We start from the raw sequence: 13,861 nt of genomic DNA on the forward strand, positions 1-13,861 counted from the left end.
CTCTCCACCCAGCCCCTCCCCTCTCCACCCAGCCCCACCCCTCCCACGACGGACGGATACAATAATCCCGTGGGCTGGTGGAACCAGGTGGTTCCTACCAATAAAATAGTCTAATAAACGTGCTCGTTGTTAAAACTCCCACGCTTGGATGAAATCGGCAACTTTCTGGATTTTGCAAGTCGGGTTTGCTCACCATTACTGCACAAGGCCACTCGACGTGTGTGTGAAAGAGCGCTTCAAAGCTCATCGGATTCCTCCAGTCTACGTAAAGTTTCTGATACGTAAAAAAAAAACATTCTTCTGATGCCAGTAACTAAAGTATGTAACATGGAATCCGTCGAGTTTTCGGCTCATTAATGTAATTATCTTAACCATCCCGTTACCGATGACGTGTACGTCATCGTACACGTCATCACTTTTTCTTCCGAATCCACACGTTTACGTCAATTCCGTAACGGAATCGGGAGTAAAAGGCCACACGTGGAGGGGGCGTGTGACTTTTCAGCGCCAGCTATCGGAGAGTACTGCAGTCGTGTCACTATGGTTGCCTGCGGCGAGTAACGTCTTTAGAAACGTCGCTGCGACTACGCCTCTAAATATAAAATTAACGTAGAGCTGCTTGTGCCGTTCCCGAGATTCGGCGGTGAACGGGGACACCCACGCACAGGCTGCGACAATTTGCAGACGTTTCGGAACGGAAATGCGCAATTGCAAATCTGTTCTTTCTTAAAAACAAGGAAAAACCCTGTCAACTTTTCAGTGCTTTATTATTTTTTTTTTATTGCAGAACCTTTGACAGTGCTAAGTAGAAATAATTTGTGGGGGGCGTATGTACAGTATGACAGATGTTTAGTTTTTTTACACGACAGCCCATTTAGAATCATCTCTTGTGCAACAGAGACCCAGGGGATAACACGAGACATTAACGCACACACGTGTGCAGAAACATTGGAAGCAAATAAAAAAAACAAAAAAAAATCCAAACAACCCCCCCTCCCGCCCCACCATGCAAACCTAAAAAAAAACACAACCTAATCCAATTCCAAAAAAAAAACAATTTCAAGGCATTATTACCGCACGCAATACGAACACGTTATTGAAACGCGACGGCATTCTTAACATTGGGGGGAAAAAAACACTTGGCGCGCCAAATCGACGCTTTCCGGCGCCTGCGAGGGCGATGGATATCCTTCGTGGCAAGGGGTCCTGCGCAAAGAAACGCGGGCGACATTTCTAAATCATTATGGCGCTGTCAAATGGCTGCATCTCGCCCGTGGATGATACCCCGTCCCATACGGTATCCAGGGGAGGATGTTCAGCCTTAAACCACGCTTAGCCTCAATTCTTAATTAATCCCCCGTGAAGGTCTCGTCTCATCGGAGGGCCAAGCGGAAGCCAAGTGGTGGTAAGCAGCAGCAAGCCACCGCTACCACCACCATTACAGGGTGACCTACAAGCTTGCAGTGACATCTTGATAGCTGCCCAGCTTTGGGACAACTTCGTTCGCGCGTGCGTGCGCATCGATTAGCGCTGGTAATTCGACGTCGAGCGGCGTCACACAGGATGTCGACCCGTCTCCCCAAAGCCCACTGGGTTCGACTCTCGGCCATGGCTGGCGAGAGTAGCAAAAAGTGGTGAAATTGGGGCCACGAGACCGACGCCACACCCCTCGGGCGAGTCTCCGGCAAAGTTGATTCGCCTTGAACCGTTGGTTTGCAGGTGATGCAAGGGAGTGGGCCCCGCTGTACGCGACGTGTCCCCTCGCGTGCCGGAGCTGGTCGTCGTAGGCGCTTGCAGACGGCGCTTGCCGCCCCCCCCCTCCAGCAGGCAGTAATGGAGGGGGGGGGGTGATCTTTAAGGCCAAAGCAAGGTCAGGCAATATGTGATCGTAGAAAGGAAGCTTGCGTATGCGAATTGCCCAATGACGGGTCCAGCGTTAATTGTCCGGCGAGCCACCGTTCAACGTGCCTTGCTTGTTGTTTAGCTTGTCTTCCGCCCCCCCCACCACCGCAACCTCCGATTAGCATGGTTGGCAAAGTACGGTGCCAGAGAATATCAACGTACACACACACGCGCGCATACACATGTGCCGAAAGCAAAGATTACGGGATAATTTACGTAAAAAAAACTGCCATGTAAAAACACGATTTACACATTTTCACAGAGTGTGTGAATACATAAATTTAACTTTATTAACTATACATAGTACTTATATAAAATGCATTTGTTACTTTTGACTCTATTACTTCAACATGGTCGCTCTCGCGAGCAAGCGTGACAACTCCTCCGCTTCAATCCCACGCACAACCTTTTTGTAAAGAACTCCATGGAACAAACAACTTCCTCCGGCCTTCCCCGCACCGCCAATAACGATAAAACCACACTCACACACACCACGGTGCCACCTCCACTTCTAACAACGGCCAACAAACATTTTCCGATTCGCTATTAGCCTGTGAACCAAGGGGGCAAAGCAGGAAGTTGTGGTCTTTACCGACCTAGGTGGCGAATACTAGCAGCATTCAACTTGACCGCTATTCGCCAACACCACCACGGTCAGAAAAGTTAGCTTTATATCAATTGTCCATTTTCATAGACACGGCACGCACTTAATATGCATTTTAGATTTTTTTTTTTCCCCCCGTAGACGTTTCCTATCAAATTAGTTCTCCCAAAACAACAATCTATAAAATCGGACATTCTACGGCACCCTTCGACAACATCCTACACATTTGTGATCGAGGAAGAAAAGAAACCCCAAACGCTTTCTTAAAATCATTATTAGCATTTGCCACCCTGGCTGGGAGAGATAAGAAATTGTTGAGCCAATTGGACTCAAAGACCCCTCTTGGCCATTAAGTCATCCACCTCATCATCCATCCCGTCGCACCTCCCCCCTTAAGCGCATTCATAAAAATAAATATTACAACTCATCAACTGTGTGAGCAGGTGCGAGAACAAAATAAACCCCTCCCCGCACCCCCTTCCGCTCTGCAAATCTGATCTTTGCTAACGAACCTACAATAGTACCCAGGCAAAAGAACGGCACAGGACATAGGCACCACCACCACCACCACAGCGGTTCTCAACACGTCAACGACATCACGACACCGATTTGTGAATGTCGTGTAGCACGCCTCGCAGGTAATAATAGCGTGTGGCCTCACTCCCGTTTGATTATTATTCACATTTGTTCAATGTGCGTTCCCCCACTCCCCCAATTTATATCCCGATTGTGCGACTGCCGTAATGTCACGAGTGACTTTTAAATAATCTAAATTGAAAACGAATTTCTTAAAGAACTGCTTTGTGTTTAGTTGATCCTTCCCCAGCACCTCCAATTAGCGCCGGTTGCCAACGTACGGTGCGAAAGAAGTTAAACGTACGTACGTATTAAGGCTCACAGTTGTTATCTCGGGAGACGGGCGTCAACACTTGGGCGCGTAATCATGACGGGTCGACACACCGACCGAAATCTGTTCTCACAACTCTAAGAGCAACACGCTTCTTTCTAAATCGTGCGTGGTAACAGGAGTCTGATACTAACGTTGCGCAAAATACTCTTGCAAAACACGCGCCCTGACTTGAGTGTAGGATAATGCACAGCCAAGAGACGGGTAGCAGGGGAGGGGGGAAAGAGACAACACAAACAAGACGGTGCCAAAGGTAGACGAAAATATTAATCTTGAATCAAACTGAAACGCCAAATTGTGACAATTCATGAAATTGCTTTGGGGGGGGGGGGGGGGGTGGCGTATGGGGGATATGGAGGCTAACATTGTGACATACCTAAACAACGCCAATTTAGAACAAGTAGATTCCGTTTTGTGCTTTAATCTCATCTTGTAACTGGGCTGAAACGCTTGCTTTGCAGCGCACGAGAAAAAGCCAATTTCTTTATAAAGCCAGGAAACAATTTGGAGGGGGGGGGTGAGGGGATAGGGGGAAAGGTGACTCAATACCAACATGGGCAGAATGAGCCCACGGGGGGATTATTCAACCACCTCCAAAGTTCTGAACCTGTCACGACAAAAACACGGCAGCGGCTTTTCCGTAGCTTTCCACACTGGAGATCAACGGTAATTGACCCTCACGGCGCACCGAAGCCTTCGGCCTACCTCGATAAAAACCCCTCATCTAACTAAACTACTTTTATTTTACCAGGTTTTCATGCCACACTGAGCTATGTAGTTCTTTTTCCAGCTGGGACCTGGCTATTACTAATGATAACTCAACGAAGTGGATTACCATCATCGCGTGTAAATTTACGAACGGCCAAATACTCTAAACGCGTGACGTTGATTCTAAATGCGGAGAGGGAAAACCGGAGGCCCCGGAGAAAAATCCACGCGACCCACAGGGGAGAGAGAGACATCGAAAACTACAAAAAGACAGCAGCAGGCGTCAGGGTCGGGATCGAACCCACGACCTCCTGCATACCAGGCGAGGTAGTTAACATCTCGCCAACGTCACGCCCACCCCAGCCTCTCTCCCACCCACATCCCGAACCAAACTCTCCGCTCCGTCTGCCTGATACCACGCACACTGGAGCTGCGAGGAGTAAAAAGGAGTGAACGCAAAAAGTAGGGGGTAGCGGATAGGGGGGGGGGGGGGGCGTGGTGGTGGACGGCCTGCTCCTAACCTGCAAGGGTTTCATGTCGGTCAACCGAAAAGCAAAGTCGCTTCCGTCGATATAAAAAAAAACAACACACAAACAAGGCGGTGGTGATGGTGGGGTGGTGGGGTGGGGAGGGCATCACACCATGCCACGGAACATCTAAAAAAAAACCTTTACGGAGCGCGGTTGCGAGAGACGCACGGTTGTGGCCGTTGGAACAACTTAACGGTTTTCCTGTTTAGTTTTTGTTAATCCCGCGGCAATTTCGGAAACGCGACAAATGACAACGCCGGAAGAGGAGGCGCCAAGTCAGAGGCAGTCCATGGAGTTGCTGTTGTCGGGGTGGACGTTGAGGGCGAGGGCGGAGGACGACATGCCGAGCGGCGGTGGCGGTGGGAAGGCTGGCAACCCCTTCGTGGACAGTCCCGGCGAGGCCGCCGTCGCCGCCGCCGCCGTCATGGACGCCGCAGAGTTCGATGCCAGCGCCGGGTCGACGTTCTCACGCTCCGCCAATTTCTGCGAGTCGTCCCAGTTGATCTGGAACCGCGTGACGCGGGGGCTTGTGCCCAGAACGTTCCTCTGGAGCTGTGAGGGGAATATACCACGGAGAGTGGGACGTCGTTATTGTGATTCCACCCCGACTGGACATGTGTGAGCTTCACAGCGCATCGGATTCCTCATCCAGTCTATGTAAAGATTCTGATTCTTTGTTCATTACCAGGGCCCAGAATTAGGAGCTAGGTTGGATACAAGGAGCTGCATTGCAAAGGCCAAAGGACAGAGGCAGGTTCATTATCACCAAAAGGCTGACAATAGCGTGGCAGGTTCATCATCACAACTAGTTTTTTTATTCTAGATTTGAAGCTTTCGTGACTGCAAGGATTCATATTCTTAGGTTTTTTCGGTAAAGTCACGTAGGTAAAAAATTTTAATTAATAAAAGTAAAGTAAAATAAAAATCACGATGTTTCAGAGGCAACACAAGCTTCCGTCTTCAGGTGGAACCGTCACAGCACGATAGCTGTATCAAGTGAGAGAAATTCCAAGAAACAGTATTTGTATATATACTGCCGCACCGAACCACACAAAAAATAATATTCAGGGTCTACCTTGGCTCCTCCCACCCTCAACCAGTATATATACAAATACTGTTTCTTGGAATTTCTCTCACTTGATACAGCTATCGTGCTGTGACGGTTCCACCTGAAGACGGAAGCTTGTGTTGCCTCCGAAACGTCGTGATTTTTATTTTATTAATTTTTTACCTACGTGACTTTACCAAAAAAACCTAAGAATATAATTTTTTTATTTAATTAACCAGGTAAGGCCCCACTGAGCCATGTGGCTCTTTTTCAGAAGCGGCCTATCGCAAATGATGGCCCAACGAAGCGGCTTATCATCACGTGGAAATTGAAAGCAGCTAAAATACTCTAAAACGTGTGAAGTCGATTCTAAATGTGGAGCGGAAAAAACCGGAGGACCTGGAGAAAAGCCACGAGACCAAGGGTGAGAGAAACTCGCAAACTCAAAATATACAGGTTTTGGGATCTAAGCCACAACCTCCTGTATATCAGGCGAGGTAGTTAACATCTCGCCTCCCGTGGCGCCCCAGGAATTAAAGCCTGGTTTAGTTTTAACCAGCTATATCATCAACGATCTCAGACTTGAGCTAAAATTAAGCTTTTAAGTGGTCATAAAGGCCTCATTTAGTGCTAGAAGGACAGTGATTGGGCCAGGTTTATCATCACGACCCACGGATTAAGCCAGATTAAGTGTTACGAATATCAAGGGCTGAGCCAGATTAGGCGTGAGGAGCCCAGGAATTGAAGCTAGATTAAGTGTTAAAAGTCAAGAATTTCAGCCAGGAACAATTATCACAGCCCACGAATTGTCAGATTAAGAAGTAACGAGGCGATGGACATAACCAGGTTTATTTTCGCAGGGCCCGATTAAAAAAACTCAACTATTAAAACAATTTTTATTTGATCAGGTAAGGCCCACTAAGCTATACATCTCGTTTTCAGAAGTGACCTGGCCACAAACGATATCTCAGAGAAGTGGCTTATCACTTAGAAATGTATAACAGCTAAATACCCTGAATCCAAGTCGATTCTCAACGTGGAGGGAACAAAAACGGAGGACCCAGAGAAAAATCCTCACAATCACAGGGAGAGAGAAACATGCAAACTCCAAATATGCATGTTGAACTTCTTTCACAACGTACGTAGCCAACTCTGCTAATCGGAAGTTGCGGGGTAAGGACAACAAACTAAACACAAAAAGCAGTTTTAAAGAAATGAGGTTTCAATCTCGATATAAAAGTGCATCGCTCCTCCAGTGGCTTCCTAGTATCGGACGGAAGAAGAGTGCTCCAGACGGCCGCAGAAGCGCATCCAAAAGCACGCGATGCTTTGACCGTCTTTGTTCGATGGCCAGTCAAATATGCAGCAGGCATCGTCAGGGTCGGGGGGATTGAACCAGAGGTCGCAACCGGGTACCCGATACCCGTACTCTACCTGATACCCTGCTACCCGTACCCGGCCGGGTACGGATACCCGTTTGCAACCCTGGTGTGGCCGGGTACGGGTAGAACGTGAGTCACTGGTGAGTAACCGTTTGTCACTCATTTCCCAACGTCTTGTCTCTTCTCGCAATTCAAGTTCCTAGAATCAACCCACCCGCGCCTGCAACATGGCTTCATCCCAGAGGTCGCAATCAGGTACCCGATACCCGGCCAAGTACAGGTAGGGTACGGCCGGGTACGGGTACCCATTTGCGACCGTAGTGCGGCCGGGTACGGAATCAAAACCGTTTGCGACCTCTGGATTGAACCCACGCCCTCCTGCATAACCTGGCGCGGTAGTCAACGTCTCGCCAACCGTGGCGCACCTTGGAGTAATCAGGTTTGGCGGGAGGGTTCTCCTTGAGCTCGGGGTCGATGTACTCGTTGTTGACGTAGTAGCCAATGCGGATGAACTCCTGGTTGCGGTACGTGCACGTGATGAGCACCACCGTGACGCCCACCGCGTCCGTGTCGGGGATCAGCTCCGGCTTCGCTGCCATCGCCTACAGCGAGCGGGGGGGGGGGGGCGCAGATGGAGCGAAAGAAAGAAAGAGGGGAGATGGATGGTAGGGATATGAGACGGAGGGAAGGAAATTGACAGAGCAAGATGTAGGGGTGAATAAGATTGAGAGAGATAGGATTGGGGGGGGAAGGAGATGGACAGAGAGGAAGATGGAGGGGAAGAAGATGGACAAATGAAGATGGTGAGAGATATAGGAAGATGGAGGGAGACAGGAAGATGAAGGGAAGGAGATGGGCACAGGGAGATGACAAGATATAGGTAGATGGAGGGAGATGGAGAGACAGGAAGATGGAGGGGAGGAGATGGAGCGATATAGGAAGACAGAGAGAGGGTGACAGGGAGGATGTTTGAGAGAGAAACAGTTTGGAGCAGGCCGAGGAGGAATATGGAGAGAGACAAGTTCCACGGAGGGAGATGCAGGGAGACATAAAGACACACAGAGGGAGAGAAGGCACGTGGAAATAGAACGACGGAGGGGAAGAAGATTGAGGGCAGCAGCCAGGGTAAGATGGAACGGGACACAAATTAACCAATGCAATTTGCCACACTTCCATCTGCCGCCTACAATGTAATCATGCAGCAGCACCAGCAGCCTATAACACTCGGCTGCTTCATGCAAAGTGGTCGCCCTTCCAAGCACGATGTACGTACGTATGTATTTGGAACTTATTTTGCAACCGTGCTCATCGGAGGTGTTGAGCGCTAACCCTGCGTAGTTTCCCTACAGGACTAAAATCGGGGTGTATTCCAGCAGATTCGGTCACAGGCACTGTAGCACATAAGATTAATTAAAGCAGGTTTTACCAAGTTTTGTGCACAGTGCGTTCGACGATTAAGGACAACTGCTGGCTATGATGATCATCGTTACGATAATGCAGCAGGGGTGGCCAACCTGTAACAGATCAGAGCCAAAAAGTACCCACGAGTTCTACAAAGAGCCAAGTATATATATACACACAGTAGACTCGATTATCTGCGTGTGATTTATCCGATTTGCGGATTATCGAGTCTACCGTGTAGAAATTAATAACTCATGGAATTTCCCATTAAGTACTGCAGTTGCAAGCCTTTACAAGTGGGCGGAGTTTGATTGATGTTGGTTGGCATGGCTCTCCTATCCACGTAGTGAGCAGAGTCTTCTGCGCGGGAGCAGGAAAGCGTCATCAGAGCATGCAAATCCATCGGTCGATCGTTAGTTTTAGGCATAGAGAACCGTGGAAAATGGATATTCATGTATAATCCGCAATTTTGAATTATCCGCGGCCATCAACCCCGTCCTTAGCACGGATAATCGAGTTTATTGTATAAAAGTTTATATATAGTGACAGTTTTCGGTACAGCACGGGAGACTTTCAATATTCTTTGGCTTCGACTGTGATGGTACATTTCTACGTGACGCCCCTTCGATAGAGCCACGCGATGAATTAAAGAGACGCATTTGGCTCGGGAAACACCGCTTGGCCACTGCTGCGGTAATGCTGCTGGTGACGACGATAGCGCTCTGCAATTATGATGTCCAACGCCGAAACGCATACATTCATTCACGAACAAAACGCGACGTTTCGAGACGACGCAAAAAATAAGTCGCCGCACAAAAAAACAAGAAACCGACCGCAAATCGCGACGGCACAGTGGATGGAGTAAGGAGGAGAGACAGACGGAGAGGAATAGAGAGAGATCGGTACCTGGAAGACGAACATGTGGCAACCGGCGGGGACAGGCCCCACGAGCACCGAGTCCAGCGTCTGGTCGTACTCCTCACTCTCGGCCGAGCCCACGTAGATGATCTTCCACTCCAGGTCTACGTTACAAAAAATAGTACAAAAAAATTACGTCACAAATTCTGTCCACGTGCTGCATGCATGTTGAAATGCTTCGCACCGTACGTAGCCGACCGTGCTAAGCGTGCAGAAGTGCCGGGGAAGGACAACAAACCAAAAAACGACAGTTTCTGTAGATTCAGAGGCGTGGGGGAAAACCCATGTGAAGCACTCGGTATGCGGCCAGAAGCGGCGCCAACAAATGCCCGAGTTCTGTGGTCCTATATTAGGATGTTTGACCAACTCTGTTACGTGTATGTCATCGGAATGGCGTGTGGCAGAGTTGTGTGGCGGTCGTGTTGCTAGAGTTTCTTGCGGTGAGTAACAATGTCTTTAAAAACAACGGCGCTCCTACACATCTCTAAATAAAGTTAACGATGAATCGCAGATAATCAATGAACTGTGATGATTTCGGGGTAATCGCTCGCTTGTGTTGCTTCCGAAACGTCGTGAGTTAACTTGGGACTAGATAACACACCAAAAAATCGCGCCAAATTGTGTTGTACCAACAAGTGCCCCACCACAGTATGCGGCGTTACTGAAAGTCGTCGTTCCTCTGGCTACAAGTGTGTCCTCAACTAATCGCGTTGTGCATTTAATGCTTAAACATTTCGGGGTCTTTTTTTTAGATTTCAAGCTTTCGTGACTGTAGGGATTCATCTTATTGGTTCTTTCGGTAAAGTCACGTAGAAGGGAAATAATGAAAATTATTTTATTATTTTTATTATTTTGGTTCTTTCGGTAAAGTCACGTAGAAGGGAAATAATAACTTTTATTTTATTATGCTATTTTTATTATTTTGGTTCTTTCGGTAAAGTCACGTAGAAGGGAAATAATACAACTGATTTAATTGTTGTATTTTTATTATTTTAAAATTTCCCTTCTACGCGACTTTACCGAAAGAACCAAGAAGACATTTCGGGGTCGTTTTAAATTGCCGCGCGATCCTTTATTGCAATTGAAACGTCGCTCGGATAATCGAATTGAAATTGCGCTAAGTTTTGGTATTTAACGTTTTTAAACTATAGCATTGTTGCACGGCGGTGTCTGTCGCTTTTACTCATCTATTGAATAACATTTTATCATTATCGATTATCGCAAAGTGAAATACAGAAAATCGCGCCAAATTGCACTGTACGCCAATGTACAGTGCGCGCGAGTCCAATCTACATTTACACATTCCCGAAATCCGCTTTACCCCGCAGTTTAACAACATTGTAGCGTAGGGCATCTTCATTTTACATCACGGGTTTTTAATTTTAATACTTTGTCGTTATTCATTTGTTTTAAATCTAAACAAAATCGCGCCTCAATCGCGTTGTGTACAGTGCGTGGCACGTACAACATTGACGGCTACAAAGTGTTCGCCGTCACTTGAATACCGCGTTTTTTAGTTTTTTATCTTTTAAACTCTCCGTTGTTATTTAATACCGCTGCGTTCGTCTTTGTTTGTTTAACCCCCCGGGTTATTACGAAAGATTCGAAACTTAAATTGCGCCAAATTAATTATCGCGCGCTTTTTAGCGCCAAATTAGGGCCTCAGACAGATTTTACTTGTTATTTTAAACAACACTACTAATAAAAACACTTACCCTAACACTCACACAACTACACAAACAACTACAGAAACAACAAAATACGCAAACCGCAAACTTAAACGCCGATAAATACACGACATTCGCTTAAAGCCTGCAACACAAGGCCCTCAAACACCACCCACAACCCCGCTGCTAAAACCGATAAAACCTTTTAAAAATACGCTACGCTAACACAAAGTAGTAAGATTTATTGGCGTAATACATTAAAGTAGCGTGAAGGATATGAAGTATAGTTATGTATAACTATTATAATAACCAGGCGTCACGATGTAAAGTGGAGATTGTGGCGTTAATAGGCGCGGTGTCGTCCACGTACAATTAATAGTTTGCCAAAATATATATTCGGAATAAAATGTAGTAACATCCCCTCTCCTCCTCTCGCTTTGTATCACAAACAACTCTTAACGATGTCAACGTGTCCTCTACTTAGATGTGAAGAACCACGACATATCAACGGTGTGGGTTGCATAAAAGTCAGACATCACGACATCGGGCCAATTCACATGTACAATTAAAATGAGGTAAAAAAAACTAGCAACATTTGGTTGCCACCGTTAACAATAATAAAAGTGTAAAAGCGTGAGCGAGATAACTGATATAAAAACCAAACACTACTCATTGTAACCGAGCCGCACAAGGCAGACAATCTGCAAGGTTTTGTGTTTTTTAATGGGTCCCGCGGTAATTTCGTGCGTTTCAAAAGGGATGGAAACGGTGAAATGTTGCACACAAAGCCAAACAAAACCCGTAGGAGATTGTGCTTGTTATGAATTAAAGTCTTTCCACAGTTGTTGTTTTACTTCCATGGTAGACACTGGGGTTTGCCTTGTGTGTAGTTAGTGTGCTTCAAGTCCGCTTGCGTGAGAGATCTTCATTCAACGAGCAGTGAGGCGGGCCATGATGATTAATTTGACCGTGTGATGATAAATCCTGATGATGATCCCAATGATTATAACTCGCGATGATGATCCCAATGATTATAACTCCTGATGATGAACTCGTGATGATGATCCCAATGATTATAAATCCTGATGATGATCCCAATGATTGTAACTCGCGATGATGATCCCAATGATTATAACTCCTGATGATGAACTCGTGATGATGATCCCAATGATTATAACTGCTGATGATGATCCCAATGATTATAACTCGTGATGATGATCCCAATGATCATAACAGCTGATGATGAACTCGTGATAATGATCCCAATGATTATAACTGCTGATGATAATCCCAATGATTATAACTGCTGATGATAATCCCAATGATTATAACTCATGATGATAATCCCAATGATTATAACTCATGATAATCCCAATGATTATAACTGCTGATGATCCCAATGAATATAACTGCTGATGATGATCCCAATGAATATAACTCCTGATGATGATCCCAATGATTATAACTCGTGATGATCCCAATGATTATAACTCGTGATGATCCCAATGATTATAACTGATGCCCCCAATGATTATAACTCGTGATGATAATCCCAATGATTATAACTGCTGATGATAATCCCAATGATTATAACTCGTGATGATCCCAATGATTATAACTCCTGATGATGATCCCAATGATAAACTCGTTACGATCTTCCGATGTTGAAACGACGATTTGGCAAGCCGCCGCCGCCACCACAAACAGCCACCAATTCATTTTCAAGCGCCAATTTGTCCACGTTCACCGACTCGAAACGCCAAACAACAAACTCTAAAACACAACCAGCTTCAGCAGAACCTCGTGATCACACACACGAGGTGACGCGTTTAACATTCGACAAGAAGCTACACACCGACGCAGAGGCTCACAGCACGAACCTTCGAGTAGATCTTCGGTGCACTCGAAGGTGATCTCGAACTGGAAGGGGTTGAAGAAGGGAGATGGATTGTCAAGCACCACCACATTGTTTACTTGAACCTTCGCCATGGCGATGCTGTTGTTATTCTACTACTACTGCTGCTGCTTGAGTCGACTGCTGTTCTTGTTGCTGCTGCTTCAACTACTTAGCCGGCTTGTCTACAATTACACAATGATCGCCGCTCTTCGCCACCGCTGTTCGTGACCTTCCCGATTGTGATGTTTGACCAACACCGCTTGTTTGAAACTCCCAAATGCTGCCCCCCCCCACCACGTAAAATTCTCGATTTTTTTTGTTCCCCCCCCGACGACGACTATTTTACAGTCACCGAATCTGGCCTCGTTAACTCGCTCCTTGGTATTACAAAGGGCGATGAGCGCAAATGAAATGACAACTCGATCAGCGGTAGTTCCAAAGGCTCTCGTTCCACGGTCAACGCCGCTCGCCACGGGGTCTCAGCTCCGTCTGCGCTCGTTCCCGCGTACGCGGCCACGCGACTTGAACGGGGCGCGAGCCGCGCTCCCATTGGCCAGGAGCGCGGTCACGTGGGGGGGAGGAGGGAGGGAGAGAGGGTAACGATTCGATTCCCTCCGCTAACGATTCTATTAGTATTTAGTATAAGGGTTCGATTCGATTGGGAAAACGATTAAATTCCCTTTGAATAATGAATCTATTAATCTTATCGTGTAACGATTCGATTCTATTTGGTTAACGATTTGATTCAATGGGTAACGATTATGTTGATTCTTACGTGCAACGCTTCGATTCCAATCGGGTAACGATTCGATCCATTGAATAACGATTCCATTATTTTGGGGTAACGATTCTACTCATTTGGGGTAACGATTCCATTCCTTTGGGTAACGATTCCAT

The 13,861-nt window shown here is 46.7% G+C and overlaps 1 protein-coding gene across 1 annotated transcript; it reads right to left on the reverse strand.

Annotated features, from left to right (window-relative positions):
* Positions 1-748: 748 nt before the first annotated feature.
* LOC144737703 (histone chaperone ASF1-like) lies at positions 749-13,480 on the reverse strand. The gene is made up of 4 exons (XM_078620560.1): positions 12,948-13,480; positions 9,389-9,504; positions 7,507-7,683; positions 749-5,203 (listed from the first exon to the last, which is right to left on the reverse strand). Exons 1-4 carry the CDS (start codon positions 13,054-13,056, stop codon positions 4,928-4,930), a joined length of 678 nt encoding a protein of 225 aa, XP_078476686.1. The 5' UTR covers positions 13,057-13,480; the 3' UTR covers positions 749-4,927.
* Positions 13,481-13,861: the final 381 nt, after the last annotated feature.

Source organism: Lampetra planeri, chromosome 3 (assembly GCF_965212315.1).
Source record: "Lampetra planeri chromosome 3, kcLamPlan1.2.h2, whole genome shotgun sequence".
NCBI lineage: Eukaryota > Metazoa > Chordata > Hyperoartia > Petromyzontiformes > Petromyzontidae > Lampetra > Lampetra planeri.

Coding starts and splice junctions, on each gene's coding strand:
- LOC144737703 (XM_078620560.1), bottom strand. CDS start 13,056: ATGGCGAAGGTTCAAGTAAACAATGTGGTGGTGCTTGACAATCCATCT. Junction 9,505..12,947: donor CACCGAAGATCTACTCGAAG/GTTCGTGCTGTG, acceptor TTTGTAACGTAG/ACCTGGAGTGGAAGATCATC. Junction 5,204..7,506: donor CCAAACCTGATTACTCCAAG/GTGCGCCACGGT, acceptor TTCCCCTCACAG/CTCCAGAGGAACGTTCTGGG.